The sequence below is a fragment of the Rhamphochromis sp. 'chilingali' genome (genome assembly GCF_963969265.1).
Source record: "Rhamphochromis sp. 'chilingali' genome assembly, chromosome: 2".
In the NCBI taxonomy this organism is placed as follows: Eukaryota; Metazoa; Chordata; class Actinopteri; order Cichliformes; family Cichlidae; genus Rhamphochromis; species Rhamphochromis sp. 'chilingali'.
The window spans coordinates 5,073,222-5,093,433 of NC_137930.1; the positions used below are offsets into that span (position 1 = coordinate 5,073,222).

Consider the following 20,212-nt stretch of genomic DNA (forward strand, 5'->3'; position numbering starts at 1 on the left):
GGGCATCTCCCATTTTGACCTCGGGACTTCTAGGTTATACTCGGCACAGATGTTCCTGTACACTATGCCGGCCACTTGGTTATGGCGTTCCATGTATGCCTTGCCTGCTAGCATCTTGCACCCTGCTGTTATGTGCTGGATTGTCTCTGGGGCATCTTTACACAGCCTGCACCTGGGGTCTTGCCTGGTGTGATAGACCCCAGCCTCTATGGATCTTGTACTCAGAGCTTGTTCTTGTGCTGCCATGATTAGTGCCTCTGTGCTGTCTTTCAGTCCAGCTTTGTCCAGCCACTGGTAGGATTTCTGGATATCAGCCACCTCCTCTATCTGCCGGTGGTACATACCGTGCAGGGGCCTGTCCTTCCATGATGGTTCCTCGTCTCCCTCCTCTTTCTTGGGTTTCTGCTGCCTGAGGTATTCACTGAGCACTCGGTCAGTTGGGGCCATCTTCCCAATGTATTCTTGGATGTTCCTTGTCTCATCCTGGACTGTGGTGCTGACACTCACCAGTCCCCGGCCCCCTTCCTTCCGCTTAGCGTACAGCCTCAGGGTGCTGGACTTGGGGTGAAACCCTCCATGCATGGTCAGGAGCTTTCTTGTCTTTATGTCAGTGGCTTCTATCTCCTCCTTTGGCCAGCCTATTACCCCAGCAGGGTACCTGATCACGGGCAGGGCGTATGTGTTGATGGCCCGGATCTTGTTCTTACCATTCAGCTGACTCCTCAGGACTTGCCTGACCCTCTGCAGGTACTTGGTGGTTGCAGCCTTTCTAGCGGCCTCTTCATGGTTCCCATTTGCCTGCGGGATCCCCAGGTACTTGTAACTGTCCTCTATGTCTGCAATGTTGCCTTCTGGTAGTTCAATCCCCTCAGTTCTGACTACCTTCCCTCTCTTTGTTACCATCCGGCTACACTTCTCCAGTCCGAACGACATTCCAATGTCATTGCTGTATAGCCTGGTAGTGTGGATCAGTGAATCGATGTCTCGTTCACTCTTGGCATACAGCTTGATGTCATCCATGTACAGGAGGTGGCTGACAACTGCTCCGTTCTGTAGTCGGTATCCGTAGCCAGTCTTGTTAATGATCTCACTGAGGGGGTTCAGGCCTATGCAGAACAGCAGTGGGGACAGAGCATCTCCTTGGTAGATCCCGCACTTGATGGTAACTTGTGCTATGGGCTTGGAGTTGGCCTCTAGTGTTGTACGCCACATCCCCATTGAGTTCCTGATGAAGGCTCTTAGGGTCCCATTGATCTTGTACAATTCTAGGCATTCCAGTATCCAGCTGTGGGGCATTGAGTCATAGGCCTTCTTGTAATCAATCCAGGCAGTGCACAGGTTGGTCAGTCTGGTCTTGCAGTCTCGGCTGATTGTTCTGTCTACCAGTAGCTGGTGTTTTGCACCTCTGGTATTCTTGCCAATTCCTTTCTGTGTCCCGCTCATGTATTGACCCATGTGCCTGTTCATCTTAGCCGATATGATGCCTGACAGGAGCTTCCATGTAGTACTGAGGCAGGTTATTGGTCGGTAGTTGGAGGGGACCGGTCCCTTCTTGGGGTCCTTGGGGATCAGGACCGTCCGGCCTTCAGTTAGCCATTCCGGGTGTCTCTCGTTAACTAGCAGCTGGTTCATTTGTGCTGCCAGACGCTCGTGGAGTGCAGTCAGCTTCTTCAGCCAGTAGGCGTGAACCATGTCGGGCCCTGGTGCTGTCCAACTCTTCATACTGGAGACCCTTTCTTGGATATCTGCCACTGTGATGGTTACTGGACCCTGTTCAGGGAGGTCGCTGTGGTCTGCCCTCAGATCCACTAGCCACTGAGCATTGCCGTTATGGGTTGCGTCCTTCTCCCATATGCTCTTCCAGTATTGCTCCGTCTCCAGCCTTGGTGGTGCTGTTCTCTTATTGTTCCCTTGCCACTGAGAGTACACCTTTGCTGGTTCTGTGGAGAACAGCTGGTTTATTCTCCTGCCTTCTATCTCTCTGGTGTACCTCCTCAAGCGGCTGGCCAAGGCTGTGAGTCTTTGCTTGGCAGTTTCCAAGGCCTCAGGTATGGACAGCTTGCTGTATTTCTTAGGCACCTTATTTGTCGCACCTTTCTGCAACTCTGTTAGTTGGCTAACCTCCCTCCGTGCTACTTTGATCTTGCCCTCTAGCCTCCTTCTCCATGGAGGGTACTGCCCCTTGTGGCTGTTCAACTTGTAGCCAAGCATCTCACTGATCACTGCTGCCGTATTGTAGATCAGCTTGTTAGTGTCGGTAATCGTGGTTGTAGGTATTGCCCGTAGTGCTGCATTAACATCATCTAGCAGACCTTCTGAGGGTACTTCACGTAATCTTGGTAACCGGCTACGGGGGATCCAGGTTTCAAGCTTGGCCATGATCCTATTTTTCAGGTCAGTTCCTCTCGCACTCAACGATCCTTCTCCTATCGCACTTGGGGCTATGTACCCAATCTCGGGTGGGGGTGATGATATCTCCCCCCTGACCTGGCGTCCTGACTCCTCCTTGCCCGTAGCATTTGTGTTGTACCTCGTCAATCTCTAGCTGTGAGAGCAGTCCCTTCTTTCGAATGTTGGAACACTGAGCTACTAGTTGTTTCGCCGTCATTGTGGATGTTGGGTATCGAAGAATCCATAGGTCCCTCATCCTATTCATGTAGCCCCTTCCGCCGGGGTTACTTGCGTAGTAGCATTCCAACAACGCCCTGTTTTCGTCCCTTGCCCACCGATGCCTTCTTGTTCCAGTAGCCCACTTTTCGTCAGGGTGCCCTGGTTCCTCAACACCTGACGCGGACCTTGTTGATCCGGGCGACGTCCGAGCCGGCATGCCTTCATATTTATCTGTCTCGCTCATGTCTGCGGTAGGCTTGCTTAGCATAGGGGGTCTAGCCTTAGGACCCTTACTGGATACAGACGCCCCAGGCAGGAATCGAACTTGCGATCCTCTGTTCCAAAGGCGTGTAGTTTAACCACTACGCTATCCAGCTGCTATATATATATATATATATATATATATATATATATATATATATATATATATATATATATATATATATATATATATATATATATATATATATATATATATATATATATATATATATATATATATATATATATATATACACATACACACACACACACCCATACCAACAAACCCGTGCATGCGCACACACATGAAAATATTAGACAAGAACACCCTATCAAATCTCTACCTTTTCCCTGTACTCTGTAAAAACCATATCCTTAAACCGCTTTTTAAACTGCGCCATGCTTGGACATTGCTTCATATCTTTACTTAGTCTGTTCCACAGCTTCACTCCACACACAGAGATGCAAAAACTTTTTAATGTTGTACGGATACGAGGATGTTTTAAATTTAATTCCCCCCTCAAATTGTATCCCCGTTCCCTTTTAGAAAACATTTTTAGAATATTGTCAAGAAGCAGGTTATTTATTGCTTTATATATAATTTGTGCTGTGAGAAAATGAACCAGATCTGTGAATTTTAGAATTTTTGATTTTAAGAATAGTGGATTTGTATGATCTCTGTAACCAGTTTTATGGATTATCCTTATGGCCCTTTTTTGTAATATAAAGATTGATGATAGCGAACATTTGTAAGTATTGCCCCAAACCTCTGCACAGTAATTCAAATACGGTGCAATCAGGGAACAATAGAGAATGTGGAGTGATTTGTGGTCCAGAATGTGTTTTACTTTACTCAAGATTGAGACACTTCTTGAAATTTTGTTATGTATATGATTTATATGAGACTTCCAGTTTAATTTATCATCTATAATCACACCAAGAAACTTATGTTCAAGTACTCTTTCAATTTCCACACCATCTACATGAATCTGCACTTGTGCATTTCTAAGGGAATTCCCAAATAAGATAATTTTAGTTTTACTTAGATTTAGCGATAGTGACTTCCTCCTGAAGTCTATGATCATCTCCTTTGTCTTGCCGGCGTTGATTTGGAGTACGTTGGTCTCACACCAGCCAACAAAGTCACTGATGACCCCCCTGTATTCCTGATCATTCCCGTCTGATACGCATCCAATGATGGCTGTATCATCTGAGAACTTCTGTAGATGGCAATCGTGCGAATTATAACAGAAGTCTGAAGTGTAAAGCCTGATGTTGAGCAGTCTAAAATCACAGACCCCCAGCTATGCAAAGTCAGGATAAACTGGTGACAGTGCAAGAGTGAAGAGATATTAGAAGCTCCTTCTGGAACAGTAATGTTAAAGTTTTCACACCAGGCAAAGACACTGTCACCTTTTTCCACAATGTCAATGTAAATCCACAGTGGAGTAAAGCACTATTCTATTGATTTCAGTGTTTTGAAAATAGTTTTTGTAAAGTGTTAGTTTGGACTTGCTTTAGAAATTTGATGGTTGGAGGACTGACACAGAAGATAAGCACTTTATGGGCAAGTTTTAAATGACCCAACCCAACCCGAAAAACTAATTTGTGTGTTACATGTCTTGTGCGTGTCAGGCCAGGAAGTAGGGCTGGGCCATATTATACCGTTCACGGTAATACCGGTATAATGTTAGGCAACGATAGGAAAATGAAATATCGCGATAGAATATGAGTAAAACGCGCATGTGCAGTGCCTTTGTTTTCATATGCACATGGCCGATTGTTGAGTGAAACCAGAATTGGTTTGTAAAAATGGTGCAACTTCAGTGATGTGGAACTGGTTTGGTGTTTGTCCGTCAGATACACGACAAAGCACATTTTTTGCAGAACATGCAAGCGGCTGTCGTTATTGTCGTATTTGTCAGACTAAGATGCTCTGAAATCTGGGAGTAATCTGGGTCCTAAACTCCGTATGCTTCAGGTCAAAAGAACACTGCAGCATCACTGAGAGTTAAAAACTGTCTAAATTCTTTCATCTTTAATAAAACGATCAGCATTGCTGCTTTACCAGGTGTAACTATGAAGTTTAACTTCCAGGCATCCATGAAAACAAAAGTTATTACATTTAACGGAGTTAGAAGTTAGCAGGAAGCTAGCGGAAGTTAGCTCGCTAGTTTCGCTAGTTACCTAAGCATGATATAGCACGTTCTGACGGAGAGATTTCTGAAAAAATTCAAACGTACAGCTCTGCTATCACTTCCAACATAAATGAAGACAGGAAACTAAACAGCAGTGACGTTTGTAGGGTTACTGAAGTTGGGCTAGCTGGTATATAATGATGTGCTACGTGATGGCTAGCGACACAGCTATGTTAGCATAACATAAACAGTGAAGCTGGAGGACGAACACTAACACTTTTCCACTTATAAAAGTTAACGTTAAGGTTCCTGATAGTTAGAGACAAATGCAATCGCATGGCAGGATGCTGTAAACGGACCAAACTTCAGTCAGGAGAACAACTGAGACAATCCATCCACAATACGAGGTTAGTCATTAATATACTGCAACAACATGGGAATAGAGCAGCTGCCAGAGAATTCAACATTAATGAATCAATGGTACAGAAGTGGAGGAAGCAAGAAGAATGAGTTTAATAAAGTTTGATTTATCTGACTGCTTTGTTTCCTTTAATGTGCCTTATAATCCCGTGCACCTTATGGTCCGAAAAATGCGTACTGCACACTGCAGTTTAATGTTGCAATGCACCTCTTTTTAACTTCAGTGGATATTATACATGGTTATGCTCAGGATATGTCAGCCCATTTCTACTGGAAATGCCTTTTGGTTAAACTTTCAGCAAGGAATTTGCATTTGCACTGTTACATTTTTATAAAGCTTTAATGTACATAAAAACCAGCTTCTTGTTTAAGTGAAAATAAATGGAAGGTTGTGGAGTTGTATTTTGTCTCGCATCAATTATATCGTCAGTTATATCATTATCGCAAATTTTCAAATATATATCGTGATAAATATTTTTGGCCATATCGCCCTGCTCTACCAGGAAGCAGCTCTGTTTGTTCTGCTGTCAGTCAGTCACTCCCTGAGAAGGGACGCCACCAGAAACTGCTCTTCTCTCTCTCTCTCTTTTTTTTTTAAATTCTTCTGTCCTCTCAGTTCTTTCTGCTCTCTGTCAAACTCTGTCTTTCCCTTCCCAGTCCTGCCGCTCACCGAGGGGGTGGGTGGTGGGAGTGCTTCCTGCCTTTTTGTCCAGCTGGCAGATTGAATAGGAACTCCTGGAAAGCTTAGCAAGATCCAGCGCCAGTGCAGAGAGCTGAACAGAGCTAGGAGTCAGACGCGAACTGAGGAGAGCTCAGAGGAGAGGGGAAGCGATGCCTGTTTCACGCTGCTTCTGATGCCTAACAAGGCCACTACTTACCAGCATCGCTCCTCTGCTTTCCCAGAGCTGCTCAGGAGGAGAGCACATCAAAAGCCCTTTAAGAGTCTGAACTCAGGAGTGGCGAAGTTTGATATGAGCTAACGTAGATGGGTTTAAAAGCTTCCCACAACAAAGTTCTCCACATTCTCAGGTCGCAGCTTTCTCGCATGGTTTCAGCTGCTTATAATAGGAATCCATGAAGGAAATTAAGTCACTTGTTACTAGTGGTCAGTGGCAGCGACTGAAGCAGATGGATGAGCCTGAATCTCTTTAACAGATCAAAAGCAGTATCTGCCTCACTGATCCGCATCGTAAAACTGTTTGCCTGTGTGTCCTGCTGTCTCTGCCTTTGTTGTTGTGTTCCTCTAAGCCTGTGTGTGTAGTAACGCTGTGCAGTACGCGTGTCCAGATAAGACCGTCTGCAGGCTTTGGATTGACCGCCTTGCCGACTGACCTTGCAGAAGGCAGTGGTTGAAAGACAGCTTTGGGCCGGTTAATCTGCTGGCTTAACCAGATGCATTGATAGACACTAAACACGCACACATTCACTCACACAATAATGATGTTAACTCTTATTAAGAACCCATTTATTCATGCAATTTACCAAAAAGACAGTCATGTGGAAATGATGCACTGTCCTGCAGGTTCAGGTCACATGCTTCAGTTTGTGCTCCCGTCAGTCAAATCAAACATTTGGTTTGGTTGTGGCTGTCAGCCGAGGTAATTTTATTATTATTGACACTGCTAAAAGCCTGTAATGTGAAGCAGGTTGAACATGCTTACATGGCTTTGCTAGCCAAACGGCAGCAGTCCAGCTAAGTGGTTATGTGCAGGTAATTATTAACTTGATAGGTCAACCCAAGTTTTCCAGTCTACCTCAAAGCACCTTTATAGGAGAGGCCCAGTGTTTGCAGCATATGACCAGTTACAAATATGGACCAGTCTCCTGGGAGTAGAATGATATATTTTACAAACTAATCTCTAATATTAGCAAAAAAAAATCACAGCGGTCGCTGTGGCCCGAAGTAGAAAGGTATGAGTTTATTGATAGGAAACCCACTGTATCACTATGTTGTCCTCCTTTGTTTTTCATTCCTCTTTCCCCTCACCCACTAACCAGTCACGGCAGATGGCTGCCCCACCCTCAGCCTGGTTCTGCTGAAGTCTCTTCCTGCTAAAAGGGTTTTTTTCCCCACTGTTGTAAAGTACTTTCTCATCATTTCGTTGTTGAGGATTTCTCCCAAACATTGAGATACTGAGAATATAGAGACTAGTATCAAATGTAAACAGTTTAAATAATGTGGGAAGCACTTTAGTTAAATAGAAGTAAATAAATTAAAATGATGAAGTCAGTAGATAAAGATGGGACTTGTTCCAACACTGTCATGTTTTCATGGGAAAAGTATAATTGAGCTGTTGTCCCTTTGACATGTTCCTACAGGCACAATTAATCACTATAGCAATGCTTGCATCACACAGTGTATCTGACTGTAGTGCATGCAGGTTTGCTGCACCACTGTTTATTGGCTCAGCAGAATGGAAGTGAGCAACCGTTGGTGGTAACACCTGTGCTTTTCCTGCTCTGACAAGCCAAAGTGATTGCTGGGAAACCCTGTAAAGCACCACACGAAGAAGCAAGACTGAACTATGATGTTGAGGCTTATTTCTTATTTAATTTTGACCTAAAGATTTATTCTGAAATGTCTTGGATTTAAACTAGAGCTGGGCGATAGAACGATAACGATATGTATCGCGATATAACTTTTGCTCGATAGAGAAATTAAGCTATCGCGATAGACCTCGCCGCTCTTGTCCTCTTAAAAAAAAAAAAAAAAAAAAAAAAAGGTCAGCCAATCCAAATTAAGTAGCGCAGAGCCGAACCAATCACAGCCGCAGCGTCACGTCGTGTGCCAAGCCGCACGTGTGTTTGTTTGGGAAGCGGCCAGCAGGTAATGGAGCCAGCGCGTAATGGAGGAAATGAGTGTGCCGACTAGAAAAATCAACCGAGCGTGACCGAAGAGAAAACAGATGATGGTTCCAATGCCGGAGAGATTGTCGAACGGAAGAGCCAAAGAAGTTCCGTAGTGTGAAGGTATTTCGGCTATTTCAAGTCTAGGGCTGAACGATATATCGCATTTGCGATAATATCGCGACATGATCAAGTGCAATTTTCTAACCGCAAAGGCTGCGATTATACTCTGGACATGTCCAAATTCATGGGCTGCATCCTCCTGAGGCCGCATTTGTAGACCGATTACGTCACAGCGACGTGCCGAAGGCTGTCCAAATTACTACCATATCCCAGAATTCATAGCGCGGCACAGCCAAACTCCAGTTTCCAGCAATGGCGGCCGCTACTAAGTTTTAAAATTACTCATACTAATCTTTCTGGGTCACAAAATAAACTTTTAACATATTTTCAGGCGAGAAAGTAGTTGTGTAAACATCAAATATCTGCTCGGTTTATCAAGATATCCCATATTTGCAAAAGTGCTTCGACGTTTTCAGAGGCGTCTGCTACCCACCAGCTCGACAGCTAGCCGGGAGCTCGAGGGTTACTGATGCGGCCGAGAACGGCACAACTCCCGGCACATCATTTTCAGATCACCGCGGAGTTTCGCTGCTCGGGTTAAACGTAATATATAAGTCACTTAGACAACCTAAAAATGTTATTGTTGGGCTTTTTTCAGTGTTTTGTTTGTTCGTGAGTAAATCGGTTTGGCTGAGATTAAAGTTATTAGATTAGATAAAATAAAACTTTATTAATCCCCCGGGTGGGTTCCTCCTTGGTTTTCACACAGCTGACTAAACGTCAAACAGAAAACTTATTAAACAGAAGTATGAGACAGTCGAGAATTTACACCAGTGTCTGGTTATATTTTAGATAGCAAGAAGCAGACGGCCGAGTTTATTAAACTCCACCGAGACAGCGGTGACGCTAATCAGAACTAGACCGTCCAATTTCACGCCTTTAAACTTTAAAGGCGTGTTTGTGTGTGTGTTTATACAATTGCTATTATGTTTGCACTTTATGTGTAATGTTACTGACTGCAAAGATCAGTAAGATGTGTGTATTTTTTATTTATTAGTTTTATTTATTTAATATTATTTTTTAATTGAATGACTGTCTAGTAGTTCACAGATGTCGAAAAACTGAGTGTGGTAAAGCCACTGATTTTGTTTATGTATATTTCTGCAATCTGCACATTGTACTGACTTTCATTTTAATGTTTACACCAGGGTTCCTTGTCAGCACTTTATGCTCAGATGTTTGTAAGCTAAAAATAAACTATTGTGTATGTTCAAATATACTGTTGTGATTGAAGAAGTTAAATAAAAATGTCAGTCATCAATTCATGCATCACCTCATGTCATCATAACAGAGGTCTGTCTTCCAGGAAAGAACAGTTTAAAATTAATGTAATATAGTATTGGCCATACTATATGATGTATTGCTTGTCTTTGTTTAATAATACAGAAGACAAAGACCTTAAAAAATAATCGCATATCGCATCGCAATCGCAATATTGGGGCAAAAAATCGCAATTAGATTATTTTCCATAATCGTTCAGCCCTATTCAAGTCTGACAAAAAACAGAGTAGCGTGCACTGTAAATTGTGCCGAAAGCAAGTCTGGAAATACAATAAACTGGTGCATGCGTCACACTGTGCGCCACGTTATTGTTTCGGTGAAATGAATTTCTACAATACTGTTACTGTTAATTCTACTCTCTGCAGTGTTTAAATGCTTACATATACACACAGTTACTGTCCGTCCACACATACGACTAGGGATGGGTACCGGTGTCCATGGCACCGGTTCTGACATAAACGGTAGTAACCAGACCGAAAAGCAGCGCACATTTCGGTGCTTTATTTCGGTGCTTTTTTTTCCCTGAGCTGTGATACACTTCTAGCCAATCATTTTACGTTTCCGAGAATAGTAGGCGGGCCCAGGTACGTACGTTCTTTTAGAGCAAACTCAGCAGCCTGCAACAAGTGCTTTAAGCTGATACTGTGATACTGTCAAAGGAGGTAACACCTCAAATCCGATGAAACACCTGGCGACGCATAGCGTTTTTTTTAAAAGCCCAGAAATGCGCCGTATTTGATAGCTTGCTGCGAGACCTCACACCGAGCACATCTACTGCGGGTGGGTTGCCTGTTATGCAACATCCCCCAAAAACACGAAGAGGAGAGTCCTGGCCCCTAGCCCTGCCAGTGTAGCATAAATGATGACGGATGATGATGGCAGCAGCAGCCGTTCTTCTCTGCGTGAGTAGCTAAATGTTGTTCGTGTGTAATTTACGTTGAGTAGGCTAACCACGTTATTACATTAATGCATGTAAGGTGAACTAGCAAACATCATCATAGCTACATGCGGCTGTCTTCTTGTTTGATGGCAGATACTCCCTTCACCCTGGCCAAAAAGGCTAAAATGACCAAAGAAAAAGTGGAAAACAGTTAAACATGAGAGGTTTTTGGACAAAGTTTGTGTTTTTTTTCCATTGTTTAAGCACTGCTTCCAGCCAAGAGTGATACCATATATACCCCATAGCTGCAGAAAAGGCTAACATTGTCATCTTTTTACAAAAAACCAGCTGAGCATGAGAGGTTTTTGGACCAATTTTGTGTTCTCTATTCTTTAAGCACCGGTTTGAGCACCGTTTGAGCACCGGCACGGTTTCAAAAGTACCGATTTGGCACCGGTATCGGATAAAACCTAAACGATACCCATCCCTACATACGACTCGGTTCTGCTTCTATGCCCCAGCTTTGTTTACTATTTCCCACCGAGGCTTCTAGACTTCTGATTGGCCAACATTTCTGCACGGTTAGGAATCTAGCGCCACCTGCTGCTTTGGCATGTTCATAGCAGCGTTTTCCTTCATTTCTGCCTTTATGTGTGGACGGGATTATTTTTTTAAAGCGAAAACGGAAAATCTCCGTTTTCAAAAATACCCGTGTACGTGTGGACGTAGCCTCAGTCTCTGACTGGAAGCGCTAATTCGTCATTCGGCTTTTGTCAGACTAAAGTAACTGTTAAAACTGTTTGAAAAGCTCAGCTATACAACAAGGAGAGATTGAGAATTTCCTTTTAGTTCTCAGTTTATTTGATATTGACAAAAGTTAGTCAGTTTTGTCTGTTCTTCTGTAAAACAAACTAAGATTTATTTTTAGAATTAATATTTTGTTTCTAAGTGGAATTGACAATTTAGTCTGTTTCGTTTGTTCTATTTTGAAACTTAAACGCTTTAGCGGCTGCCTTTTGTGTAGTTTGCAATATTTGCCTTTATTTATCTGAAAAAGTCTCATGTTCCTTAAGTACATCTACCCTGTTGAACTTATTATGGGAAATAAATATTTAAATCAAAACAAGCTGCTGATTATTTCACATTTTACTTGTGAGCAACGGCACATTTAAATCTTACAAATATAGTTATTTGGCTTATATCGTGATAGATATTGTTATCGCCTGAAATGAAAAAAACATATCGTGATATGAAAAAATCTCATATCGCCCAGCTCTAATTTAAACATATAATTGCAGTAATGTATATAATATTCAAACATCCTGCTGTTGAAAATATTTGGAGCCAGAGACTGTATGTAGATGGATTTTGATGTTTGCATTTTGGCCATAGAATACCATTACAGACACCTATGTAATGGTAACATAAGTGTCTAAAGCACTTAGGCACTTGGAATCCTTTCTCTAAGTCGTTTTGGGCGTTGCTCCTTAGGCATTTTCCCAAAGAGAGTGCTGGCAAACTCAGTACAAACATTAAGGGGATTTTGTGCTCCATCTGGTCCAGAAATGTCTCTTCCTGTAGTTGGAGGCTGCGGAAAAAGACATAAAATATGAGCTACTTTTTTTCATTCATAGTTCAAATCCAGACAGGGAGTTGAAATGGATGATTAAATTGTACAGGTGTTGCTTTTATTGTGCCTGCACATCATGTAAAATGCATTCAAGGCTACACACAGCTGTGCTTCATGGTTGTAAAGGAGACACCCTGGACTGATGGGTTCTCATAGGTCATACTCGAGGAGCATCAGGCGACAGCTTCAACAGCAAATTCCTCAAGCTTCAAGGTTTCCTGTTTGGCTTTTCAGCCTCACAGGTGTTCGTTTCTTAAAGTCACAGTGTCATATATTTTGGATATCACGGTGCAGTTTACATTTCTCTTGGATTTTTACCAGTACTTCTACTGGTCATCACAGAGGACACAGAAACATGTAGTGAGAAAGGTCCTGCGGTTTCAAGAGTACATGATGGTTCCCTGAAACTCTGCTGTTGTTTCTCTGAGCAGGCTGAAAGTTGCAGAATGATGTCACACTCTCAAGTTCATTTTTTTCCAGCCTGATCTCTGTCCTGGATCTGTGGTTAGTGTAATATGCATTTAGCCAACCGTGTTAGAGCAGGACGGCAGTCTGTTTACAAACCTGCCTCAGCGCCTCTGGGCGCAGCACCCAGTGCATTCACTGCTTGCTACTCTGCGTACGCATGTGTGTTGGTGCGACTGGCTGGGGTCGCGCACATGTGCGTGTTCATGCATGCTCAGTCAAACCACTGCAGGCAGGCCTCGTTTTGCTCATTCTTCCCCTCTGCTGTGCTCCCGTTCCCTCCGTCTCTATTTTGAGACGCACATGCCTGCTGTGACCCAGCACGTGCCGATTCTGTCAGATTTAGTCTTGGGCTCGGTGGATCGCAGCGCTACACGCCCTTTTCTAAATTTAAAATGATGAAATCAGAAGAAAGTGTGCTGCGCCCATTCGCTGCAGTCAGACTGGGTGCTGACACGGTTTAGTTTGGGCTCTGGATCTCTCAGTCTGCTAAACTTGCAGATCTTTATCACTTGCCAATACACTGACCTTTTCCCCTGTTTGTCCCCCTGTTACAGTTAGTCCCGCTGAGCCTCACGAGTGACTGCAGTTTTCCAACTCTCCTCATATGCCTGTCTGTCTGGCTGTTCTTTCCTTTACACCACTATGTTTCCCAGATATCCCGTTTTCACACTTTCTGGTTGAGGCCTCGCACATGTCTGTTAGAGGTGTATGCGTGTTTGTGCTGTGTGTTAGTTAGCAGGCCTGTCAGGATGTTAGGAGGCCAGCTGCAGCCTCAGGGCAGAATGAGAGAAGCTGAGATCCAAAGAGAGAAAGAGGAGGAGGAATGTCAGGAATCCCATGGGAAAGCCACTCTGACCATTTGTGTGTTTGTTTGTTTTTGTCTCTCTAGCAGTCCAGCCTGCCTTAACTCAGTGAACACATGTTTAATATGCAGGCCTTTTAGTAAGTACATTAATCCTGTAGAGTGCTACTGTGCACTCTGCAGGTATGCCAGTGGTACCTGGGCAATAAATGTTCAAATCATCAGTCAATAAATTACCCCGTGAATGAGTCCAAAAACCTGGAAATAAGTTCAGGATTTTGGAGTCCCGGTGCCTCCCCTTGAAGTCTTAGATATTGCTGGATATTCAGCATCATCAGGCACAGCCACTCACCAGTGGTGGAGGTTAGAGCAGGGCGATATGGCCAAAAATATTTATCACGATATATATTTGAAAATTTGCGATAACGATATAACCGACGATATAATTGATGCGAGACAAAATACAACTCCACAACATTACTAGCGCAAAAAGACAACCTTCCATTTATTTTCACTTAAACAAGAAGCTGGTTTTTATGTACATTAAAGCTTTATAAAAATGTAACAGTGCAAATGCAAATTCCTTGCTGAAAGTTTAACCAAAAGGCATTTCCAGTAGAAATGGGCTGACATATCCTGAGCATAACCATGTATAATATCCACTGAAGTTAAAAAGAGGTGCTTTGCAACATTAAACTGCAGTGTGCAGTACGCATTTTTCGGACCATAAGGTGCACAGGATTATAAGGCACATTAAGCGAAACAAAGCAGTCAGATAAATCAAACTTGATTAAACTCATTCTTCTTGCTTCCTCCACTTCTGTACCATTGATTCATTAATGTTGAATTCTCTGGCAGCTGCTCTATTCCCATGTTGCAGTATATTAATGACTAACCTCGTATTGTGGATGGATTATCTCAGTTGTTCTCCTGACTGAAGTTTGGTCCGTTTACAGCATCCTGCCATGCGATTGCATTTGTCTCTAACCATGAAGAACCTTAACGTTAACTTTTATAAGTGGAAAAGTGTTAGTGTTCGTCCTCCAGCTTCACTGTTTATGTTATGCTAACATAGCTGTGTCGCTAGCGATCACGTAGCACATCATTATATACCAGCTAGCCCAACTTCAGTAACCCTACAAACTTCACTGCTGTTTAGTTTCCTGTCTTCATTTTTATGTTGGAAGTGATAGCAGAGCTGTACGTTTGATTTTTTTTCAGAAATCTCTCAGTCAGAACATGCAATATCATGCTTAGGTAACTAGCGAAACTAGCGAGCTAACTTCCGCTAGCTTCCTGCTAACTTCTAACTCCGTTAAATGTAATAACTTTTGTTTTCATGGATGCCTGGAAGTTAAACTTTATAGTTACACCTGGTAAAGCAGCAATGCTGATCGTTTTATTAAAGATGAAAGAATTTAGACAGTTTTTAACGCTCAGTGATGCTGCAGTGTTGTTTGACCTGAAGCATACGGAGTTTAGGACCCAGATTACTCCCAGATTTAAGAGCATCTTAGTCCGACAAATACGACAATAACGACGGCCGCTTGCATGTTCTGCAAAAAAATGTGCTTTGTCGTGTATCTGACGGACAAACACCAAATCAGTTCCACATCACTGAAGTTGCACCATTTTTACAAACCAATTCTGGTTCATCTGTTTCACTCAACAATCGGCCATGTGCGTATGAAAACAAAGGCACTGCGCATGCGCGTTTTACTCCCATTCTATCGCGATATTTCATTTTCCTATCGTTGCCTAACATTATACCGGTATTACCGTGAACGGTATAATATGGCCCAGCCCTAGTGGAGGTATTAAATTCATGACTGTGGTGTACTTTGGCAAAGTATGGCCTATGGCATAAATAGACCCACAGACCGTCTCAGTCAGCAACATTACAAAAACTGGCCCCAAAATCAGTAGCAGGATAGTGCCAAGGTAGCAGTCCAGTACTGAGCAACTGGCATTGTAGGGTACTTTACATAATTTACATTTAGATGTGAGAGTTAAAGATTCTGGTATCACTGAAAAATAAGCAACCTTTAAATGATGATGGAGGTCGAGATGACAGCAAGGACAGAGAGGAGAAATGGGGCCAACAGGCTGGGCTGGAGAGAGATGGAGAGGAAGAGAAACAGCAGGGAAGAGCTGTGGGGGTCAGCCATCCATCACTGAAGTTTAGGTCACTAATCCATTTACAGAGAGCTGGCACTGCACTTCAACTTGTCATGTGGAACCAATATTTAATTAAAGCTGCACGAGGAAGGCTAATTGGGATGGACCTGCCTTTAGGGGAGGTTTAGGCTGTGGCAGTAACTAAAACAATCAGAAGAATGGAGCTGTCATTTTCAGCTAGTCTTTCACTTCTGCTGTGTACAGCTGACATTTCTGCATGTCATTTGGGAGTGTGTTGGCTTTATTTGATGAGTTTCCTACAATAAAATAGAAAAAAGAAGCAAATATTGCAAATTCTCTCTAAATATTCACTCTTGGCTCTAAATATTGATTCCCTGCAGCTTCGATCCACACACATGGGTGTTGCCCTTAACTTGAATGTGAGTTGAGCCCAGCTGACTTGCAGCTCCCTGCAGTGTTTGCGCTCATCGTTCAAGTGTTTGTGAGGCCTGTTTGGTTTTGTCGAGCCAGCGTGATGTTTGCTGAGGACCCACTGAAATGTTAGCACAGAGTCTCAGCAATTTTAGGTGAGCTGTGTGAAGAGTTCCATCTTTACTTGTGACGCACCTCATTGTCACATCTGCCCCTCAGGCTGGACAGACCACAGACGGAGGCTGCCAGGAAGAGAAACTGAAACCTCTGACCTATGACTTTTTTCTGTCCACAAATGCCAGAGGACACTGCTTTCACACAGGCTGAACAGCCTGATAAAATTGTAGAAAAATTAGTCGGATTGTGTGATACGGAGGGTCAAATATTTGTCTACCTATAACAACTACTGTACGGTGATTCTGCCTCACATTGTCTGGCAGGATGAGTTGAATGGAGTGTCTCATTGTGCAAAACACATGGCAATACTGCTTTATCAGTATCAAGATGTCATTTCAGTGTCATGCATAACAATAACTGTTTAGTTCCTTGTATGAAGTGCATCCATCACACAATAGGCTCTGGATACGCTGTTTGCACCAAAACATTAGTGCCTGACTAACAAAACCAACTGATGCAATAAAGATTCAACTGAATTCAGAGCTGCAGACTGGCAGCGCTGAGTTCCCAAAGGACATGCATTCTTTTCCACATAATAACACTTTCTCTGTGGCGGTGGGATGCACACACAAAAAGGGACACCAATTTTTTTATTTAGTTATTAACCGAAAACTATAAACACAGAGAATGATTAAAGCAGTTAGTGCAGTGAGTGCACAGACTCCAGCGCTGTCATCTTAAAGTGCAGCTGGTGATGGCATGCTTGCTAGCTTAAAAAAATGTTTCTTCAAATGAGTGAGTTGGGCGTGGTGTAGCAGAGGAAGCTGCAGCAGACAAACTGGATTCCCAACTCGCGTCATTGTCAGAATGTCAATCATAGCTGAGCAAATACACACAGGGGCGACCGTGGGGTTAAGAGGGGGTAAAGAATGCAATCCAGCAAAGCATTACACCCTCTCGGCGTAGCCTGATGATATGCACAGCTGTCCTATGAGCAGTAAGAATGAACCCATGCAGATTTAACCCCCAGCAGGTGGTTTGTTTAGAGGATGAAAGGAGTCATACGAGGGGAAAAAATGATGGAAAACTTTGAGCTGAAACCCTTCATTGGGGTCTGTGGTTTTAAAGCTTCTGACATGTAATGAACACTTGGTTTGTTGTCAACGGTTTGCAAAAAGAAAGTATTTGAATGACACAGGAGCCTGAGACTTTTTACAGCAGACTTTACTTTTAGCGGACGTTACTGGAAAATTGCTTATCAATCAAGAATTACTGGAGCAACATCTGACTCACATTAAAATGGAAATACTCCAGCTTCCTGCTTTCAGGCTGCACACAGATGCTGTATGTAAGAGCTCAGTGGACTGTACTGCACTATACACGGTTTTCTCAGCTGCTCCTTTCAACGCAGATTTAAAGTCAGAGGCAGTAATTCAGCACGCTTTGATAGTGACGTTGATATTCTGTTTGGTCTGTTTAGAACTAGTATTGATATTTGATTTTGTCTTTAAATGGAGTTGAAAATTCAGACCTGTCAGTCTATATAATGACACAGAAACGTGGTATACATTTGGATCAGTTCTCAGTTCTACCCAAAGCATTTTTTTAAATATGTAAATGGTGTGAAAAATACCTATTTCTATACTAATAACATTACATCAGTATTGTTGACCACTCTGTGATTTGTCAAGTAAAAACTGCGTAAACATCTGCTTATTAAACATGAGAAAAGGCCTCTTTGTGCAGCCGCTAGCAATTTTAAATTCGAGTAAAGAGTTTTTTATAGAGGAAAATGGTAAAATGGATTATAGAATACTTTACTTGGATGCTTGGACGTTGGTATGTATATGTGCAGGAAACACTGAAAAAGCACACACATCAATGTCAACACCGGGTAACAGAAAAGTCATAGACATGTTTCCACCTACTTGGAATCACATAAAGACAACAATGCTGGAGCTGAAACATCAGTGAGTTAATTGATTTGGTGGCATGTTTTTAAAGGACAACTTGAGGAAATTCTGTGAGTCACGTGTCTGCTAACTGAAATTTAAGGGTTTCAGATTGTTGGACAACTTAAAAAAGACATTTTATAGATGTTGCAAGATTACAAGCGTCCTCTGACCTCTATGAACAAAACATCTGGAAAATGATCTGCAGATGGCTAAATAATAACACGCGTCGACACATTTTTGCCATTCTTTGTAAACTGGATGTGTTCTGGTTTTCTCGTAGCACCTTTAAATTCTCTTACCTGATAGATCTGATTCAGAATTTTAATTTTTGCTCGGTAACCTTTTTTTGTCCAGTACTCTAATCTTGGTCTGTTTCTGATGTGTCCTTTTTGGAAACCCCCTCAAGCTACTGTGTACCCAGCCCAGATTGATGTTTGGCCACAGATTACTCCAGTTTTCAAAGCCTGAAATTGTGTCGTGGGAGTCGGTCAGAGGTCTTGCTGGGACAGGCAGCCCTCCTTCCCTCCAACCAAACACTCCTCCAGTGCCTTTTCATGAGACGCAAGCCAGATGCTCAGCTATTAATCATAGGCCTGTGTGATGGAGAGGGCGAGCATATGCAATGTGTATGTTTGGACTGACTGTGCTCTTTGTCAAGTAAATGTTTGTGCAGCTTCTGTGCCGTCAGTATGGGAGAAGGGAATGGAAAGTTGGCACTGTGAGGACCGAAATAGAGAGATTTATACTTGAAGGACGCACTGAGCGAGGAGGACAGAGGAAGAGTAGATAAACGGGGGGTGGGTGAGAGAGAAAGTCAGCAGGAGATGGAGAGGAAATGTTTTATTCCCTCCATCTGAAAGCTTTTCATGCTGGCAGATCAGTCTCTGACCTTTCCCCTTACAGACAGTGAATCTGCTTTATTATCTGCACTGCATCCATGTCTCTTCAGGCCATCTCAATATTGTGTTCAGTGCATGCACATGCTTTTATACATGCGTTATGTAAAGTCCTTTTTGTCATGTGTTCAGCTGGTTGTACTTAGAAAACAGTAAGATTATATAACGTTGCTTAACTTGTGCTTTTGTCCTCAGGTGAGTCTGGTCTCGGGAAATCGACTCTCATCAACTCCCTGTTCCTGACTGACCTCTACTCTAAGGACTACCCTGGCCCCTCCCACAGGATTAAAAAGACTGTTCAAGTGAGCTTTTTCAGCTTTTTGCCCAGTAAATGAATCCTATGAAGTCTAGGTCACCATTGATGACAAGATCTGTAACCTTAACTATAGATGGCACAACACCACTTTTTTATGACCGATATTATAAATTTGGATATCTGCCGATACCGTTATGAATCCGATATAGTGTATTTTTAATCAATAAAACAGTTTTTTAAATATCTTGCTGCATTTTGTATAAATTCATACTCAAGTTTTAAAAAAACAAAAACACTAAACCTATTCTGTTATACCTGTATGCAAAAAATATACTGCACCCAAAATATTTCATAGTTCAGCAACACTGATCAATCTAATAAACTTAAATCCTCCATCCTCCCTGTTCTGGTATTTTAAAGAGCACTTAGCAGAAATATTAAACAACCTAACTAATAGGGTTGCAAACTCCCAGCAAAAAAAATAAAAACAGGGAACCACCCTCCGCCTCGTGATGCTTTATCGGCGTAATCAACCTTAATTTAATGCACGCGTTATTTTAAAAAAATGCACAGAAATCAATTATTTTTCTACAATAATTAAATAGATTAGTATTTAGTATTTATTTATTTATTGTCATTGTCAAGAACAATGAAATTGCGTTTGGGGCTTCCATACAACCCCAAAAAAAGAAGAAAATAATAAATACCCCTTAAAACCCAAGTGTACATATTTAACCCAGTGTGACTCCAATGCAATAAGACAATCCTTAGCAATAATGTTTGTAGAAATTCAGACAAAGACCTGAGAAACATGACAAAATACAACAATGCAACCCATTCAATATTATTGTACTGTGAGATATGATATCAGATATGATAGTTATCTATTTAAGAAAGGGGGGGGGGCAGGAGGGGGAAGAGAATAAAGATATGATGCACCAATGCAGACCAGTTCATTGCTATTAAGAAGTTGGATAT

The 20,212-nt window shown here is 42.4% G+C and overlaps 1 protein-coding gene across 2 annotated transcripts in view; it reads left to right on the forward strand.

The window, feature by feature from the left end:
* The window catches only part of LOC308392619 (septin-7-like), a 73,108-nt gene that overhangs the window by 20,179 nt on the left and 32,717 nt on the right, over positions 1-20,212 (forward strand). For both annotated transcript variants that reach the window (XM_080875712.1, XM_080875713.1), the window contains exon 3: positions 19,174-19,280. In XM_080875712.1, coding sequence (XP_080731838.1) covers positions 19,174-19,280 — 107 coding nt within the window. The remainder of the gene's footprint in view (positions 1-19,173; positions 19,281-20,212) is intronic.